Source organism: Polypterus senegalus, chromosome 1, assembly GCF_016835505.1.
Source record: "Polypterus senegalus isolate Bchr_013 chromosome 1, ASM1683550v1, whole genome shotgun sequence".
Taxonomy (NCBI): Eukaryota; Metazoa; Chordata; class Cladistia; order Polypteriformes; family Polypteridae; genus Polypterus; species Polypterus senegalus.
This window is the reverse complement of record NC_053154.1, coordinates 313,384,090-313,404,942: the sequence shown is the minus strand read 5'-3', so window position 1 is coordinate 313,404,942 and position 20,853 is coordinate 313,384,090. Positions and strand designations below refer to the sequence as shown.

General features: G+C 42.0%; 1 protein-coding gene across 1 annotated transcript in view; it reads left to right on the top strand.

Annotated features, from left to right (window-relative positions):
* Window positions 1-20,853, top strand: part of LOC120516581 (broad substrate specificity ATP-binding cassette transporter ABCG2-like) — a 113,130-nt gene that overhangs the window by 57,529 nt on the left and 34,748 nt on the right. Inside the window, exons 6-9 of the mRNA XM_039738389.1 lie at window positions 433-584; window positions 3,834-3,935; window positions 4,047-4,324; window positions 15,883-15,965. Of these exons, the coding sequence (XP_039594323.1) occupies window positions 433-584; window positions 3,834-3,935; window positions 4,047-4,324; window positions 15,883-15,965 (615 nt within the window). The remainder of the gene's footprint in view (window positions 1-432; window positions 585-3,833; window positions 3,936-4,046; window positions 4,325-15,882; window positions 15,966-20,853) is intronic.

Here is a 20,853-nt window from a genome sequence, read left to right as displayed (position 1 = left end):
AGGGCGTGGCGGACCTGTGGCCTCAGGTGGTGAAGCAGCAGCCACTCCATGGCCTTCATCAGATGTGAATAAGCAGAAAAGCAATAAGCAGATATCTACTGTCATTCCTCACTTAAAGGGACACTGCCAGTTGTCTGGTACACTTAAATTTACTTTTATTCAAAGGACCTTAAAATCACAAGTGTATAGCAAAATCACGAGTACTGGCATTGCTCAGGTTTGCTCAGCGCGGCCCTGGTACTTTTTGTTTACACTCTGATCACTGTAGCCAATAGGGGACCACCCAGCCAAGGAAGGTAAGGCATCACATAACAAAGGTCAGAGGTGATGTTAAATTGTCAATGAGTGTCAGAATCTTAAAATGCACACTGGTAAACTGCACTCCTCATCATTTGAGTGACTTCCATTTTTCACTTGTATTTCTTTCTTCAGGCTCGCACAAAGAGGAAGGACAATTATTTTTTCTATTCATCAGCCTCGTTATTCTATATTCAAGTTATTTGACAGCTTGACGCTGCTGGCCATTGGGAGGGTGATATACCATGGGCCTGCCCAGTCAGCACTGCAATATTTCCACTCTATTGGTAGGTGCAAAGAATTCAATGTAATAAAAGGGGAGGGAGTTTAAAAAAAAAAAAAAAAAAGTTGGGGTCCAGTTTTGGAAACCTCATTAATGTGTGTGGTCACAACAATTTGAGTGGTCTTTGCAAAATGAGACTTCCAGTTTGAATGCATTACTGCAACATCTAACAAGGAGAGGTCTGTCCTTTTCTGAAGCTGGTTCTGAAATGGAAGATTATCTAGTGTAAGGACGAGAAGAGGCAGGACCACCGTGAGTGAAACAGTGGTTCTGTAGGGAATATTCTAGAAGCAAAGAGGGAAAGGAAGTTAAGGACTGTCTTGATCTCTAGGCTTTTATCTGTTCAGAACCCATGAAGACCTTCCTGGACTTGCTTGTCTTACTATATATATCTATATATAAACTGCTCAAAAAAATTAAAGGCACACTTTGAAAACACATCAGATCTCAATGGGAAAAAGAAATCCTCCTGTATATCTATACTGATATAGACTGGGTAATGTGTTAGGAACGAAAGGATGCCACATCGTTTGATGGAAATGAAAATGATCAACCTACAGAGCCCTGAATTCAAAGACGCCCCAAAAATCAGAGTGAAAAAATTATGTGGCAGGCTAGTCCATTTTGCCAAAATTTAATTGCAGCAACTCAAAATTGTACGCAGCACTTTGTATGGCCCCTGTGTTCTTGTATACATGGCTGACAACATCGGTGCATGCTTCTAATGAGATGACAGATGGTGTTGTGGTGGATCTCCTCCCAGATCTGGACCAGGGCATCACTGAGCTCCTGGACAGTCTGAGGTGCAACCTGGTGGCATTGGATGGACCAAAACATAATGTCCCAGAGGTGTTCTATTGGATTTAGGTCAGGAAAGTGTGGTGGCCAGTCAATGGTATCAATTCCTTCATCCTCCAGGAACTGCCTGCATACTCTCACCACATGAGGCCAGGAATTGTCGTGCACCAGGAGCCACTGTACCAGCATAGGGTCTGACAATGGGTCCAAGGATTTCATCCTGATACCTAATGGCAGCCAAGGTGCCTTTGTCAAGCCTGTAGCGGTCTGTGTGACCCTCCATGGATATGCCTCCCCAGACAATCATTAACCCACCACCAAACTGCTCATGCTGAATGATGTTACAGGCAGCATAATGTTCTCCATGGCTTCTCCAGACCCTTTCACTTCTGTCACGTGCTCAGGGTGAACCTGCTCTCATCTGTAAAGCACAGGGCACCAGTGGTGCATCTGCCAATTCTGGTATTCTATGGTGAATGCCAATCGAGCTGCATGCTGCTGGGCAGTGAGCTCAGGGCCCATTAGAGGACATGGGGCCCTTGGGTCACCCTCATGAAGTCTTTCTGGCTGTTTGGTCAGAGACATTCACACCAGTGGCCTGCTGGAGGTCATTTTGTAGGGCTCTGGCAGTGCTCATCCTGTTCCTCCTTGCCCAAAGGAGCAGATACTGGTCCTGCTGATGGGTTATGGACCTTCTATGGCCCTCTCCAGCTCTCCTAGAGTAACTGCTTGTCTCCTAGAATCTCCTCCATGCCCTTTAGACTGTGCAGGGAGACACAACAAACCTTCTGGCAATGACACGTATTGATGTGCCATCCTGGAGAAGTTGGACTACCTGTGCAACCTCTGTAGGGTCCAGGTATCGCCTCATGCTACCAGTAGTGACACTGACTGTAGCCAAATGCAAAACTAGTGAAGAAACAGTCAGAAAAGATGAGGAGGGAAAAATGTCAGTGGCCTCCACCTGTTAAACTATTCCTGTTTTGGGGGTCATCTCATTGTTGCCCCTCTAGTGCATCTGTTGTTAATTTCATTAACACCACAGCAGCTGAAACTGATTAACAACCCCCTCTGCTACTTAACTGACCAGATTAATATCCCATAAGTTTCATTGACTTTATGCTATACTCTGATTAAAAAGTGTTCCTTTAATTCTTTTGAGCAGTATATATAATTCACTAAGGCAAGACACCCATGGAAAGGCAAGACACCCGGAAAGGGCGTGGATTCACTAAGCCGCCGACAAGTAAGACACCTATGGCGCACGCAGGAAGGAGCCACGCCGGAGGTGAATCGCCATATGCGGCGTGTTAAACGGTTTGCGAGGGGTATCCCATGGGATCCTCAAAACAATCCTTTCCAACTGAGCTTAAAACACAATGAAGTAAGCAGTCTTTAAAAGCCGAGTTTTCGGTTACGACACACGACTGCGTGCACCATAGCAAACTGTTTTACATGCTACATACACCAATTCGCATCCGCCACAAACATGCGTTTTCTTAGATGCTCCTGCAGGGACACGGAAAGTCTACGTGAGTCACAGGTGCATCTGGACTGTGCAAAGACGACAGCGACTCAAGTGACGAGCACTATATAATAGATAGATAGATAGATAGATAGGAAAGGTATTATATGATAGATATGAAAGGCACTATATAATACAGTAGATAGATAGATAGATAGATACATAGATACATAGATACATAGATAAATAGATAGATATGAAAGGTACTATATGATAGATAGATATGAAAGGCACTATATAATTGATAGATAGATAGATATGAAAGGCACTATATGATAGATAGATAGATAGATAGATAGATAGATATGAAAGGCACTATATAATAGATAGATAGAACGTTTACCCCCCCGGGTGGAACTGAAGAGTCACATAGTGTGGTGGAGGAACGATCTCCTCAGTCTGTCAGTGGAGCAGGATGGTGACAGCAGTCTGTCTCTGAAGCTGCTCCTCTGTCTGGAGATGATCCTGTTCAGTGGATGCAGTGGATTCTCCATGATTGACAGGAGTCTGCTCAGCACCCGTTGCTCTGCCACGGATGTCAAACAATAGGCCTTGATCAAAATTAATTTCAGAGAAAAAGTTGTTGAAACATAAGGGACTGGGACCAATCCTGCCAGGGACGCCAGCCCATGCATGCCATTCACGACACTGTTTTCATTTATCCAATTTTCCTGGGAAGTCAGAGGCTTTAATGCGGACTTGAGCAGACAACAGACGGTTACTGAGGTTTATACATATAATTCACAGCCTTTGAAGCGTAGATATTTGGGCCTATTAAAGCCTGTGCAACATTTCAGTGGGCTAAGCTTGCAGCTTGCCAGATCTGCATATGTAAGGAAGACACCTTTGCTTGTTATCATTTACTGAAACCTCTTCTCTTTCTCTCTCTCTCTTCTTTTTCATGTGTTTTTGTCTTCGGCATCCCATAAGGATATGAGTGCGAGCCATTTAACAACCCTGCCGATTTCTTTTTGGACATTATCAACAGAGATTCCACTGCTGTGGCCGAAACCACAGATTATGCAATGAACTGTGATGACCGCGTCAAAAATGGTACAGTCCAAGAATTTTTGCCAATGAAACTGCAGTATGTTGCTCAGAACTGTGGGTGTGGAAATGCTAGATCATTTTTGTTTTTTGCAGTGAAGGAAAATGAAGATGATTCTATGGACAATTTAAAAGATGCTGACTACATTGATAAGACCATTGTGCAGAAGCTACATGAAGAATACCTCAAGTCGGCCATCCACGTTGAGACGACAAGAATCCTAAAAGCCATCGAAGCCAAACAACCGACATCCAGGAAGAGGAAGTTCATGCATTCCATCACTTACTGCACTTCTTTTTCAACTCAGCTCTACTATTTGATCAGTCGTGCCTTTAAGAACCTGATCCGGAACCCCCAGGCTTCACTTGCTCAGGTATTTCAACTTGACCAGTCAGTGGAGTGCAGACATTTTGTCCTGTCAATAGCTATGAGGTGCCCTTTTTAACCAGTAGGTGGGCTTCATGATCCTGTAGTGATGCTTGAAAGGCACATCAATAATTAATTGACCAACCAAATCCAATTCACAAAATCAATATTTGTAGCTTGGACCTTCACCAGATTTCCTTGGCAACATGAAGTAGAAAGCAGAAATAAAGTCTGCAGGGGATCATTACAAGGCACGTTCTAGTGGTGGGCAATTTGCAAATGATTTGCTCTTTTTTAAATGAGATTTTTCATTGAATCATCTGAATCGACTCACAAGCATGAAAGAATTAGTTCAACAGGAGTACTCTATCATAGGGGGTCTTAACGTCGGTCCTGGGGGAGCCCCTGTGGCTGCAGATTTTTGTTCCAACCATCCATCCATCCATTATCCAACCCGCTATATCGTAACTACAGGGTCACGGGGGTCTGCTGGAGCCAATCCCAGCCAACACAGGGCGCAAGGCAGGGTGCCAGCCCACCACTGGGCACACACACACACACACACACACACACATACCAAGCACACACTGGGGACAATTTAGGATCGCCAATGCACCTAACGTACATGTCTTTGGACTGTAGGAGGAAACGGGAGCATCCGGAGGAAACCCAGCTTCTGTTTTTAATTGGATTCCTGGGCTAATTAAGTGAACTGTTACTGCCCAGATTCTGTGTTTTGGGAACAATATAGAAATTAGAAAATGAAGTTTGGTAAAAAAAAAAAAAATTAAAATATACTAAGCAGTGTGAACGATAGGGGGCGCTCTCGCTCCCTTGAACCCCTGTCCACGACTCCAGACACCAGGTAAAATTCCTCAAGTTGACTTTATTTTGTCACCACAGTGCACAAAGCACACTCTCCACCACAATACTCATATAAATAACCAATAAATCAATAATAATCAATCCTCCAGCTCCCAGACGCGTTGCCACCCTTCCACCCAGCTCAGCTCATTGTCTGTGAGTTCCCATTGTCCTTTTATAATCCCTGACCCGGAGGTGTTCCTGCCCAACAGTCTATAAGTCCTTATTCCTTCCGGGTCAGGGTAAATAGTCCTTTTCTTCAACCCGGAAGTCCGTTGCTCTTCCTATGACGAACCTCCGGGTCATAGGGCACGAAGAACTCTTCGGTCCTCCCTGCAGCTCCCTCTCGTGGCCCCCATGGCATCCAGCAGGGCTTTGCATAAAAACTCCATTGTCCATGATGCCCTGCTGGTCTTCTGGGGACCTCCATGCTGCAAGGAGGGCTCCACCTGGCGGCTTGGGGGTATTGGCCGGCCATCCTTCACAGCAGTTATATGGGAATAGTGTTTTTTCTCTTTTTAACAATATTTTTATCTTAATGTTAAATTAAATCTTAAATATCCAACAAACAATTATTAAACGTTTCTACAGCTTTCTTGAAAGTATGTTTTATTACGAGTTCTTACACTTAAAATGAACAGCTGAGAAACAGGGTTACTTACCAGAAATCCTCCATTATAAAGATCTGCTGCTGAAAATGACCAGACCAGTATTGCCACGGCCACTCCATTCGGGAAACTGTTCTTCTTTTTTGTCAGTTGGAAAGCCAGCACGCTGGAAAGTTCGACCGGAAGAAAATACAAACGGCCCCTCAAGCACAGCACACGGACAACCTAAAATATTATGTATTACTAGCCAACCCGCGGCGTACCACACGCCACATAATCAGGCCGGTTTTTTAATGATTTTTTAAGCACAGGGAAAAAAACTAACATTTGAAAAATCGGTAATGTAATAAATCAGCAAGAAAAGCAACATTGTAACAATGGGCGGAACGAACCAACACACAATCGTCCGTGACTGAATACTGGCGGACCGCCATCGCTCATGTGCCCACCTCCAACTCGTCACTTCAAGTCGTTGTCGTCTCTGCACAGTCCAGATGCACCTGTGACTCACGTAGACTTTCCGTGTTCCTGCAGGAGCATCTAAGAAGACGCATGTTTGTCGTGGATGCGAATTGCTGTATGTAGCGTGTAAAACAGTTTGCTATGCTGCACGCAGTCGTGCGTCGTAACCGAAAACTCCGTTTTTAAAGACTGCTTACTTCATTGTGTTTTAAGCTCAGTTGGAAAGGATTGTTTTGAGGATCCCATGGGATACCCCTCGCAAACCGTTTTACACGCTGCATATGGAGATTCACCTCCACGAGAAGCTTGCCTCTATGAACAGTCAACGTGGCTCGGAGGTGCCAGGAGTTGGTGGGCGTGGCTCCTTCCTGCGTGCGCCATAGGTGTCTTACTTGTCGGCGGCTCAGTGAGTCCACGCCGGAATGGTTGTCTTGCCTTAGTGAATTATATACACTCACCTAAAGGATTATTAGGACCACCATACTAATACGGTGTTTGACACCCTTTGGCCTTCAGAACTGCCTTAATTCTACGTGGCATTGATTCAACAAGGTGCTGAAAGCATTCTTTGGAAATGTTGGCCCATATTGATAGGATAGCATCTTGCAGTTGATGGAGATTTGTGGGATGCACATCCAGGGCACGAAGCTCCCGTTCCACCACATCCCAAAGATGCTCTATTGGGTTGAGATCTGGTGACTGTGGGGGCCATTTTAGTACAGTGAACTCATTGTCATGTTCAAGAAACCAATTTGAAATGATTCGAGCTTTGTGACATGGTGCATTATCCTGCTGGAAGTAGCCATCAGAGGATGGGTACATGGTGGTCATGAAGGGATGGACATGGTCAGAAACAATGCTCAGGTAGCCCGTGGCATTTAAACGATGCCCAATTGGCACTAAGGGGCCTAAAGTGTGCCAAGAAAACATCCCAAACACCATTACACCACCACCACCAGCCTGCACAGTGGTAACAAGGCATGATGGATCCATGTTCTCATTCTGTTTACGCCAAATTCTGACTCTACCATTTGAATGTCTCAACAGAAATCGAGACTCATCAGACCAGGCAACATTTTTCCAGTCTTCAACTGTCCAATTTTGGTGAGCTCGTGCAAATTGTAGCTTCTTTTTCCTATTTGTAGTGGAGATGAGTGGTACCCGGTGGGGTCTTCTGCTGTTGTAGCCCATCCGCCTCAAGGTTGTGCGTGTTGTGGCTTCACAAATGCTTTGCTGCATACCTCGGTTGTAACGAGTGGTTATTTCAGTCAAAGTTGCTCTTCTATCAGCTTGAATCAGTCGGCCCATTCTCCTCTGAGCTCTAGCATCAACAAGGCATTTTCGCCCACAGGACTGCCGCATACTGGATGTTTTTCCCTTTTCACACCATTCTTTGTAAACCCTAGAAATGGTTGTGCATGAAAATCCCAGTAACTGAGCAGATTGTGAAATACTCAGACCGGCCCGTCTGGCACCAACAACCATGCCACGCTCAAAATTGCTTAAATCACCTTTCTTTCCCATTCTGACATTCAGTTTGGAGTTCAGGAGATTGTCTTGACCAGGACCACACCCCTAAATGCATTGAAGCAACTGCCATGTGATTGGTTGATTAGATAATTGCATTAATGAGAAATTGAACAGGTGGTCCTAATAATCCTTCAGGTGAGTGTATGTTGATTCCCTCCACCATAACTTACTTTGGTACAAACACATTTTTTTACTTTGATTGAGATCTGAAACCAAATATTTCAAGCTACAACACTAATTGACTCATCTTAAGTTGCTTGAAAGAGAACATTTACGTTGAATGAACAACATCAATGTTAAACTTTTTCCAGTGTGTAGCACATTTGTGAAGTCATCAAAGTCTTGTTTTGCAGGTAGAAGTTTAAAGTGCTGCGGTGGGCTGGCGCCTTGCCCAGGGTTTGTTTCCTGCCTTGCGCCCTGTGTTGGCTGGGATTGGCTCCAGCAGACCCCCATGACCCTGTAGTTAGGAAATAGCGGGTGGGATAATGGATGGATGGATGGATGGATGTTTAAAGTGCACATGCAGGTACCGTCTGTCTCATTCATGACTCTCATTCACTTCAGTTGTGATTCTTTTAAGTTTGAACTGAATCATAACTGGCAGAAGAGAACTCTGTCAGCGAGGATTCTTACATTCGTCATACAAGTACATTGCAGTAAGAACACATATATCAATTGTTTATTCTGTACATTTAGTTATTGGAATGGTTTTAAACAGAATATACAGTGTAAGCGTAAAATTAAACTAATACATTTATGGCCCTTTGTCACTTTAACATATTCCTCACACAAAATTGAACCTCACAAAAAATTATTCTAATTTCTTATAATTATATGCTTTCAACTTTACTTTAACATACACTTTTTTATGCCTCATTAACTGCACTAGGCATGTATTAGTACACCACTTCCCGATTCATTTTACCCTCGCACCCCCTGTGACGAACAAGGCCAATTTCGCACCCCCTTGGTTTGAGAAGAAGTATGAAAAAATATGAATGAGGTTAATGCAGAAAAAACAGATCACCAATTGAAGCTTTATGAATAATGGATACTTTATTTACCATCAATATTGTTTTGGTAAAGCCATACTCAGTGTAATCCTCCTTCCATTTTCACATTTTTTTGCGACTAGCCATGATTAAATGAGCGGTAGGAAAAGTAAGAGCGAAGCGACGGTGACTTATTGAGGCAGGCAGGCGACAGCTCAATAGCACGGGGCTCGATGTAGTGCGCGTCAAGTCGATCTAAAATGCGCGATCAGATTCGAAAAAATATATCTTTTCAAGTTCTGTTTGGATATAAGTAGGTTCTATTTAGTCGACAGAAATATCTTATAAGTTGAATTTAGTCTTTAAATTTCTATGGTGAAGAAAAATTTATGACATAGAAATTTAATGACTAAATTAAATTCCTACTAAAGATATTTCTGTCGACTAAATAAAACTTACTTATATTTAAAATTTAAACAGAACTTGAACAGATACGATAGTTCATAATACCCACGTGGCACTAAGTGCATGTAAGAGCGGGAGTCATCCGTTTTAACAAGCAGTGTATTGCACTGATACGAAATAGCCTGCCCATTTAATTATTTAGGAATGGATAGATAAATTAAGATTTTGTACAAATAATGTTTTTCATTTTTCTTCCTCGATGGATTCTGGCACCCCCAGCAACAGTTGCTCGCACAAGCACCCCCAGTCGGGAAGCGCTGTATTAGAACAATGCTTTCATCTCTTGTTCATTTATCATTCTCACGCTTTGTGCTTTCAGGACAGGACAACGTTATATGATCCATCCATCCATCCATTATCCCACCCGCTATATCCTAACTACAGGGTCATGGGGGTCTGCTGGAGCCAATCCCAGCCAACACAGGGCGCAAGGCAGGAAACAAACCCTTGGCAGGGCACCAGCACACTGCAGGGCACACACACACACAAGACAGTTTCGGATCGCCAAGGCACCTAACCTGCATGTCTTTGGACTGTGGGAGGAAACCCACGCAGACACGGGAACAACATGCAAACTCCACGCAGGGAGGATCATGGGAAGTGAACCCGAGTCTCCTAACTGCGAGGCAGCAGCGGTACCCACTGTGCCACTGTGCCGCCCCATATGATACATCAACACATTTATTATTTAATTTAGTATATACAATTAATTTAGAAAATAATTATGTCCCTTCACATTTTTTCACATTTTGCTTTGTTGCAGCTGTGGGCTGAAATCATTTATATTAATTTTTTTGTTGTTTTTTGTTAAGGACATTCTACTTATTGTTACAGTGATGCAAGCTCTGCATCGGTCTGTCATATTGAAAAAGGAGCTGAGCTGAAAGGCAAAGCTCTCAATTTACTAGTCGATCTACGTTCCTACGCTCGCCTATGGTCATGAGCTATGGGTAGTAACCGAAAGAACGAGATACAAGCGAATACAAGCAGCCGAAATGAGTTTCCTCCGCAGGGTGTCTGGCCTTTTCCTTAACCTCTTAACGCGCACACGTGCCGGTCCCGGGACATAACAGCGTTTTAAAAACGTTACAGTAATGTGTGCATGCCCATCTGCCATGCATCTCGACACCCTACCCATCAAATGAAACTTCAAAGTCTCGTCTTTCCGATGATATAAACCATTTTGACACACAACAACCACAGCACTGACACTAAAGCCTTTTTTACAGAGAAGTACATACTTTTAAGAGTTGACTGTGCCTACCTTTGAAGACCCCCTGCAAGTCAAACATCAATATTTCCGAGCAGTATTGATCCCATTGTGTCCGTAAGGCTCCAGCGAATATAATCCAGTAAAACGATTTAGGTCCAAAACACACGATATATTCTCAAAAACTCCAGAAAACGTTTCATAACTTGAGACCACCTACGTAAATTTTTTTCATTTATATTGCTCATATCAGACGTAATTTGTTTCTGTCGGCGATAACCATGCTACCGCATGAAACACGGAAGTGTTAGCTTTCGAAAGACACCTAAGTTGGCCAATTACGACGGGTCTGGGGTTGACTGGCACCTCGTATAGCCAACCAGTGTCACAGAAAGCTTGTAGGATGACGTATAGCTCTGAACTCTGGTAGAATCTACCAGTTTGATTGGACACTGTGACTGACACTCAAAACTTACAGCCAATGAGCAGCCGAGCATTTTGATATGTAACTTGCCATACTAACTTGTAAACAAAACGATCGGAGCTGCGTGAAGGTGGCATTTGTGCCAGTCTGCAGAGTTGGTGCGTGGTTGTTTATTGTGATTTCGCCAAGTTTTTTCGCATTTTAAATATGAATAAAAGTAGAAGTTTAAACGTAAATACACGCTCGATTAAATAATAGATGCATGTACGCGTTACGAAAGTATTCAACCGGCCCAGGAAATGTCTAATGGCAGAGAGCGACATGTGCCACGCCCTTGTGCTTTCTGCTTGCTAGTGATTGCTGCCATCAAGTGGCACATGGAAAAACGCTGAGCTGTGTTGTAACAGTTTGTAAAAGAAATGTATATAGTTTGTGTGCATTTTATAAAAAAAGTAAAAATAAAAATATAAATATATTTTTGGCCCATAACTTGTATTGACTATTTTTACATAGAAATGTGTATTTTTTATTGTTTTTATTATGGAACATGAATTTCCATAACTAATAGAGTGACACTGTGTGTAGATATAGATTCCTTTAGGTGTAAGCTTTCAGTAGAGCCCTCATTGATATCTGTGGGTTGAAGCATTCAAAAGTTATTACACTTTTCCATACGTTCCAAAATGTGGATAATGGTCCCTCTAAAAAGCCCCTGGACATGCCCACATAAAAACTGGTGTAAAAATGTCATTTTACAGGTATTCTTTTCAAATTTGAAATGTGAGTAGTCAACAAGTTATTCTGTTGGTACATAGTGTGTTTCTGTCCCCACCTACCTACTGCAGCTTTATTTTCCTTTATTTTCATAAAAAAACTTAGGCAAGAACAAAAAAATTCATTTTTTTTGTGAGTTCTAATGTGCATAACTTTTGATCAGTCACACCTACAGTGATTCTGACTACTAAGGGTGAAACTAGAGAATGTTACCTTTACAAAGAGACCAAACATGTGTTTATACTCCAGATAGTTCAATAACAGCAATGATTCTAATTTGGAGAGGTCAAATTACAAGCGATTTAGCACAAATGACCCCGAATGATAAGGGTAAAGATAGTGTGAGAAGCTCAGTCATCCTGGAGGAGCTCAGAGTAGAGCCGCTGCTCCTCTGCATCGAGAGGAGTCAGATGAGGTGGCTCGGGCATCTGATCAGGATGCCTCCTTGACACCTCCCTCGTGAGGTGTTCCGGGCACGTCCAACCGGGAGGAGGCCCCGGGGAAGACCCACGCTGGAGGGACTCTGTCTCCCGGCTGGCCTGGGAACGCCTCGAGATTCCTCCGGAAGAGCTAGAAGAAGTGGCTGGGGAGAGGGACGTCTGGGCATCTCTGCTCAAGCTGCTGCCCTTGCGACCTCTTATAAGTGGAAGAGGATGGATGGATGGATACTTATTGTTAGTGAGAAAAACATCATTCATACCATCTCACTGCGAGTATAGCTTCATGTGATCAGTACCAAGGCATCACATAAATGATGAAGCTCTAGACAGTAAAAATTAAATTAATATTAATTTCAATTCAAAACATAAAACAAATCTAAGAACTATATTTGGTCAAAAAACCCTATGAAGGGAAAAAAACAAATGCATACAAGTGTGTGTGTATATTGCAGATAGAGATGATCTCAATTGCAAGTCATGTCCTGGAACATGTTGTGTCTCGTGATCAAAAATAGGTGCAAACTTCAAAAATCAAAAGTCAGACCTGCACTCCAATATAGATCTGCATCAAAAGACCAGTCCTCACCACAAGGTCTTAATTAATGCCAAGTGTAAAAGGGAGTTAAGAGAGGACCTGACCTGGGGCCTCATGTATAAACGGTGCGTACGCACAGAAATGTTGCGTAAGAACTTTTCCACGTTCAAATCGCGATGTATAAAACCTACACTTGCCGTAAAGCTACGCACTTTTCCACGGTACCTCATACCTTGTCGTACGCAAGTTCTCCTCTCGGTTTTGCAGACTGGCGGCACCCAGCGTCAAAGCAGTGCTACTGTTCCTGTGTTGTTACTCTTTTATTTTCCTGACGCGGTTTTATAAATACACTGAAACTAACCACATATCGTTTATTAGTGTAATGTATCTGATTGTAATTAACTTGTAACAATATAATGGTCCAGGGAATAGCCATAGTATACCAAATACCATAACTGCTTTAGCGTTGTTACTCTCACTGCACCTTCTTCTTCTTTCAGCTGCTCCTGTTAGGAGTTGCCACAGCGGATCATCTTTTTCCATATTACTCTCACTGCACCACTCAGAGTATTTATATCACTGTATCTGAGTGTGAATCACAGCAGCAGCTGATCGGAAAGGGAATTATCAGGATACAGTATCAAGGACACGCTGTCTCAGCCACTGCAAAACGTTTCAAAGCCTTACCTGTACGGACCTCGCGGTTCAGAAACAGTTTCATCCCAAGAACTATAAACGCACTCAATCAAGCGCTCCTTGTAGAACTGTTTGTACTTATAAATACAATCACCTCACTGTAAACTTACACTACAGTTATAATATTTCACAACCTGGGCCACTTTATAAAGCGCGTATTTACATATGATGACGATATCATTTTTAAGATGAAATGCAGCAAAATATGTTTATTAAATTATACAGATAAAACTTTAACTTCATTTAAATAATCTAAATTCTTCACTGGTACTGGCATGAAGGATAGAATAATTAAACATGTACTACGAAGATATTTCAATGTTCCTTTAACGTTTTGAAGAATCGGCGCTCTAAGATTACAGATGGCTTAACGTCTATTACAGAGCTGATTGTGTGGCGATCCACCATGCATAAGATAACATATTGACATTGGACTTTTTGTATTGGACATAGCGCCGCCCCTGAGTACTGCTGCAATAAATAATTTCATCGAAGGTCGCACATAGGGCTGGGCGATAAGGCAAAAAAAAAAATCTAGGTTTTTTCATAAAGTTTGACCGATTCACGATTTCGATTTCGATTTTTTTTATTGTGTAACTAATCAACTTAAAACATTACAACAACATGACTTAAGTAACATTCTCTTTATAAGTAACTTGAAAAACCATTTGGTTAAGGAACATTGTATTTTTAATGGCCATGCCATACATAAATTGGTCAACAAGGTGTAAATAAATGTAAAACAAATTCACGAGTTAAATATCTTTGCAGAAGATTTGAATGATATATGAAAGTAAATATTGTGCAATTTGAATTAAACATTAAATACTTCTGAATATATAGTAAGAAAATAACCATTTTAACCAATGTAAACATTACATCAGTCAACTCAAAAAGTTATGCAAATTTTCAACAGTAAACAAAAAACAAACAAAGAAAAAAGATTTGAAATAGCAGTTCATTGTACTTTGACAGAAATATTGTAAAGAGCTTTCTCCTTCATAACTGCAGAATATGAATCTATAACCAACAAACTAATGTTAAGTTATTGGCACTGTTATTACAAAAGCAAAACAATAATAATCATCATCATCATTTCAGCTATTAATGAAATAACATCTGAATAACTGCGATTTTAATGCTTGAATTATTAATCATACTTACCAATGGCATTGTGAAGACGATGTCCAAAGCACTGAAGATGGGTCCAGTCGTTCATCTTCATTGCTGTCATCATGTTCGTTCCACTGTCAGTGGTCACGCACACCTGTCGATCCTCCACAAGCTTCCAAGACGCCAGCGCATCTTTAAGCCCATGACCAATTATTTCCCCAGTATGATCGTCAGGAAAATAACATGTCTGAAGGCAAAAACTTCGCAGTTTCCATTCTGCGTCAACATAATGGGCTGTAAGGCTCATGTAAGGCTGAAGAGTACGACTACTCCACAGGTCAGTCGCTATACCTCGATTTAATAAAAAAATAAATAGTCTTAAAACGTAAATTCGAATTAATCGAAAAAATCTAAAAAATCGCCCAGCCCTAGTCGCACACAATCACTGCACCGCGAAACTCATGTTTAATAACGTGCTTTAACTCCTATCATCATAAAAATGATATCACGTATACATCTCAGTATTTTCGTTATTCAGAGAGCTGTAATATCACGAATGTAATGGATTCTGTGTCCAGTTGGAGGAAGAGAGCCAGTTTAAGAAGCAAGTAGTGAGTCACACACATAGAGCACATACGAGTAGAAGATCAAATACAAAACAAAGCATTTAACGTGCTACTTTAATTACGATGTGATTTTGAGAAACTGGTTAATTAAACGATTTTAGGATGAAGTTTATGATGTTCTACTTTAATGACAAAATAAACTACGTGATTAAAGTGGAAATGTTGAGATTGAAGTTGACATTTCATGCTTTTTCCGCACTGTGTGCCTTTTTTTTCTCTGTACCCTAATAAGCTTTCATATGACACTCAGACAGTGGGCTACAACTCGCTTTTCACGGCGACTTTGATATGTGACTTCTTTTTTATTTCCGGCACTGTGCGATTTTGTGAACGTGACCTTTCAAGTTTCTCCAACACGCTATGTCACTCGATCAACTTCCTTTTGTTGATTATACCACGGTTTATTTGAACAAATACAGTAGTATGTTTTTCCTTTGCCTCTGCTTGGTATTCACTAATATCGTTATATTTTCCCCGTGCTTTTCCCATTGTCTTTTCACAGAAGGCTGAGCTTAAGGTCTATTTATATTGATTTGCATATTCAAAGAGGAGTAATTCTGGGAGGAGTTGGAGCGTTACATAATGCGCGTGCACGAGCGTTAGTTTTCACGCTGATCGGGATTTATGTAGCGGAAGAACGTGGAAGTTGGAGTACGCACAGATTCCTGCATCTGGATTTTTCCGTGCGTAAACACATTTCGGCTTTTGTGCTTACGCCATGTTATAGTGCGAGTTCTAGACACGCCGTTATACATGAGGCCCCAGGTGAGTACTTCCCATTTACTGAGAACTTGCTGATAGTAACACTGGGCTCTTCTATTTTCAGATTCTTGTAATGATTACTTTGGGAGTTGTTGTTGGTGCCATCTTCTTTGGTGTTAAACTGGACCCAAGTGGAATCCAGAACAGGTATCTATCCATCCATTTTTCTAACCTGCATATCCAGGCCAGGGTCTTGGGGAAGTGGGAATCTATCTCAGCAAGCATAGGGTACTAGACTTTATTCTTCACAGGTCCATGGGGTTGGAGAAGGCTGTGAACGTTTCATTTGCCTTCAGGCTGGTATGTCCAGCCTGGCACACTTTCTCCCTTGGAATGTGTCCAATTATTTCCAATATATATGGTAGTTTAATCATTTGTACATACATATCCATTGTGAAGAGAAGCCATTGAAACAGTACAATCATCATGCGGTTCCTCAGTGGGGGATATTAATGACTGCAGTTCCATTCCGGTGGAGCACAACATGCACTCTACGGGTTTCTGGCTAGATGTTCCCTGACAAGCCTTAGATACCCACACATTTTGCATTTTTGTATATGTGTTATGTATGGACTGGGCTTTTCTAAGCCCCCAATCATCTTCTTCTTTCGGCTGCTCCCGTTAGGGGTTGCCACAGCGGGTCATCTTTTTCCATCTCTTCCTGTCGTCTGCATCTTTCTCGGTCACACCCATCACCTGCATGTCCTCTCTCACCACATCTATAGAACATTTTTCTGTTGTCTGTGAACTACGTATCTACTCTCATCACTCCTGGTCTCTGCCTGAAAATGATGGGTCAGGCCTGCTTTAATCACGTAAGGTCTCTGCCTGAAAGAACTGCCCTTGCTTCACAAATCCCAATAGTTATTTTTCAGTTCTGGTTACACTTGGTGAACAGTAGTTGGGGGCACAGATGCCTATGCACTTGGTCCTCATGCCCAGTGGCTAATAGTTTTTGCTTTCATTTAAGGGAGGCATTTAACTTTAAGGTAAAGGAGAGATTTCAGCTGTGAACCAGAGAATCACTGCTGTAATTGCTGAAATGTTAGTTTCATTTCACTCCATTTAAAAGCTGACTTTGTTTATGTTACTATGTGATGCCATCTTTGTTTATTTGTGGGTGCCACTATTCATGCTCCTTTACCATGACAACATTTCCAGAATCCCCTCGGAGTGGGTAGGCACAATTGACTGAAATTGGATTCAAAAAACGCCATTTTGAAATTCATTTGTTTTGGTGCTTTTGTAGTTGTGGTGACTCTCGGGCTTGTTTCTAGAGTTAGATCTTCAGAGAGCAGTTACGGCACATTGGTAATGACTGTCAGCACAAACATTTGACCACATCTGTTTCTCTGGGTAATTTACATAAAGATTTTCCTCTATCCCTTTTGAGGTAATATAACAATGATTTCATAGATTTCACTCTTTATAGTTGTTTCTGGCACATTAGAAAAAGTTCTCCATATAAGGCCTCTTGCTGAAAAAACTCCGATTTTATGGTGATGCCTGTGCTATTTGCTTATGTTAGTGAAGGTGTGGTTAACAGGAATCATGGCTAAATATTTACAGATAATCATCATATTTCAGTTGTGTTGAATTTTCCGATTATATTAGGCTTGGTAGGTTATTTTAGAAACCTACGTTTAATTCATATGTTTATGGGGCTGCATTGTAAAACTTGGATTATGTTGTCACCATCACTGTAATCTGTTAGGTCAGTGGGTTCAATTGCGAGCTAATTATGCTAATACTGCCGTTCAAGGGTACTGTTTCTCAGTCACATGTATCACAATCAGAAACCTTTTTAGAGACCTTTGAAATGCAATGAAGTACAGCCTAATTGTGTCTTTTGAAAGGCATTTTTTCAAGACAGTGTTCTAGAGTGACTCTCTCGTGTCCCCATAGGTTTTACAGGCACATCCAGCAGTGATATTTAACTCAAGTCATCTTTGAGCAGTTGCAGTCACAAGCAGACAAATTCACAAACCTGCACTTGGAACAATTTGAAGTCAGCATGTTGTGTTGTTCATGGTTGTCTATTAGGTCGTTTTTGCCTAATGAAATAAAATATATTAATTTAGCTGATTCGGGATAGTTAGATAGGAAAGGCACTATATAACAGATAGATAGATAGATGAAAGGCACTATATAACAGATAGATAGATAGATAGATAGATAGATAGATAGATAGATAGATAGATAGATAGATAGATAGATAGATAGATAGATAGATAGATAGATAGATAGATAGATACTTTATTAATCCCAAGGGGAATTTCACATACTCCAGCAGCAGCATACTGATAAAGAACAATATTAAATTAAAGAGTGATAACAATGCAGGTATAACAGACAATCACTTTGTATAATGTTAGCATTTACTCCCCTGGGTGAAATTAAAGAGTCACATAGTGTGGTGGAGGAACGATCTCCTCAGTCTGTCAGTGGAGCAGGATGGTGACAGCAGTCTGTCAATGAACTGCTCCTCTGTCTGGTGATGATCCTGTTCAGTGGGTGCAGTGGATTCTCCATGATTGACAGGACTCTGCTCAGCACCTGTTGCTCCGCCACGAATGTGAAACTGTCCAGCTTCATTCCTACAATAGAGTCTGCCTTCCTCACAGATTTGTCCAGTTGTGAAGTGTCCCTCTTCTTTATGTTGCCACCCCAGCACACCACCGTGTAGAAGAGGGCACTCACCACAACCATCTGGTAGAACATCTGCAGCATCTTATTGCAGATGTTGAAGGACACCAGCCTTCTAAGGAAGTATAGTCGGCTCTGTCCTCTCTTGCACAGAGTATCAGTATTGGCAGTCCAGTCCAGTTTATCATCCAGCTGCACTCCCAGGTATTTATAGGTCTGTACTCTCTGCACAGTCTCCTCTGATGATCACGGGGTCCATGAGGGGCCTGGGCCTCCTAAAATCCACCACCAGTTCCTTGGTTTTGCTGGTTCAGTTGTAGGTGGTTTGAGTCGCACCATTTAACAAAGTCCTTGATTAGGTTTCTATACTTCTCCTCCTGCCCACTCCTGATGCAGCCCACCATAGCAGTATCGTCAGCAAACTTTTGTACGTGGCAGGACTCTGAGTTGTATCGGAAGTCTGATGTATGTTGGCTGAACAGGACCAGAGAAAGTCCAGTCCCCTGTGGCGCTCCAGTGTTGCTGACCACAATGTCAGACCTGCAGTTACCCAGACGCACATACTGAGGTCTGTCTGTAAGATAGTCCACAATCCATGCCACCAGGTGTGAATCTACTCCCATCTCTGTCAGCTTGTCCCTGAGGAGCAGAGGTTGGATGGTGTTGAAGGCGCTACAGAACTCCAAAAACATAATTCTTACAGCATATAATAGATATATATGAAAGGCGCTATATAATAGATAGATAGGAAAGGCACTGTATAATAGACAGTGTCATAAATATGAGACAGAGTCATATAAAGGTTTGGGGCAGCCACCCGTATAATCTGGTATCTTGGCTGCAAAAGTAAAGATCAGCAAATACAGCACTGAAGTGCACAAAACAGAACTGAGGGACTAGGGGAAAAGGTGCAGGTTTTTAAAGGGGAAGACAGGAAGTGAGATCATATGGATCGGGCTCATGGTCTTCAGCCATTGGTTCAAGTCCGGACGTGACATCACAGGGGCCGGCAAAGTCTTCTTTCATAGACTCGGTCCCGGAAGTAACGTCAAAAGAGCCAGGTGGGATCTCCCGTGAATGGTCTACAGGAAAGGGAGAAAAAGAGTCCGTGCACTCTGCCACATCCCGGCATGCTTCAGAACTGCCCTTACTCAAGCCCTTTAGCTGCCTCCCATGTGCACGTGTGTGACAATAGATAGATATGAAAGGCACTATATAATACATAGATACAGTCTGAAAGAACGAGTCTCAACACTCTTAAAAAGGTTCGGGGCAGCCATCCGTATAGTGTTCCTAGCTGCAAAAGAATTATATTGGTACAGCAATGTTGCTTCTTTGAGTTCCACACTGAACTGCTCGAGTTAGCCAGATGGAGGCTTTTATATCTTGTGACCCGGAAGTGACGTCCGTCTAGGTACCAGAACAGGAAGTGACATCAGTCTAGGTGCCGGAACAGGAAGTGACGTCAGGTCAGGCAGGTTTTCCCGTATTTGATCTGCAGAAATAACAGACAGAGGTTTAGAGCACCCACCACCCCCTGGCCTGGCGGGTAATCACCTTCACTTGGTCCCTTCAGCTCGCTCATAGTCGCATGTGTTTGACAACAGATAGATATGAAAGGCACTCTATAATAGATAGATAGATATGAAAGGCCCTATATAATTGATAGATAGATAAGAAAGGCACTATATAATAGATAGATACATAGATAGATAGATATGAAAGGTACTATATAATAGATAGATAGATAGATCTTTATTGTCATTGTCACTTTTACAAAAGAACAACAAAATTGAAGATGCTGTTGACTCAGTGTAAGGCATAAGAGTTAAAAAACAAGAAAAGTAAATGTAATAAAAGTACATTATAAATGTATACAAATTACACTTGTCATATATACAAATTGCAGTGGTTGACTTAAGGTCTATATTACACATTTAGAGAATGATATGGATCAGTTTTATTTGAGTTCAGGGTCATGGTTGCTTCTGGAGGTTTCTCCTGGTTTTCATTGCTCTGTATCTCTCTTGCCCGATGGCAAAAGCTGGAAGAGGCAATGACCGGGATGTGATGAATCCTGTGAAATGGCTGTTGCTTTTTTGCGGCATCGGGAGGTGTAGATTTGTTCCAGAGTGGGGAGGGTGCAGCCAGTTGTTCTCTCCGCTGTCCTGGCGGCCCTGTGGACCGCTTTCCTATCTGCCGTACCGCACACACAGTCCGTACGTGAGCACACTCTCGATGGAGCAGTGATAAAAGGCAAGGAGCAGATTTCTGGGGAGATGGTTCTTTCTGAGGATTCTCAGAAAATACAGTAGATAGATATCTGTGTTGTTATATCAGACTCGAATCACTTACAAATTTAATTTGAACAGTTAAACACAAAAAATGG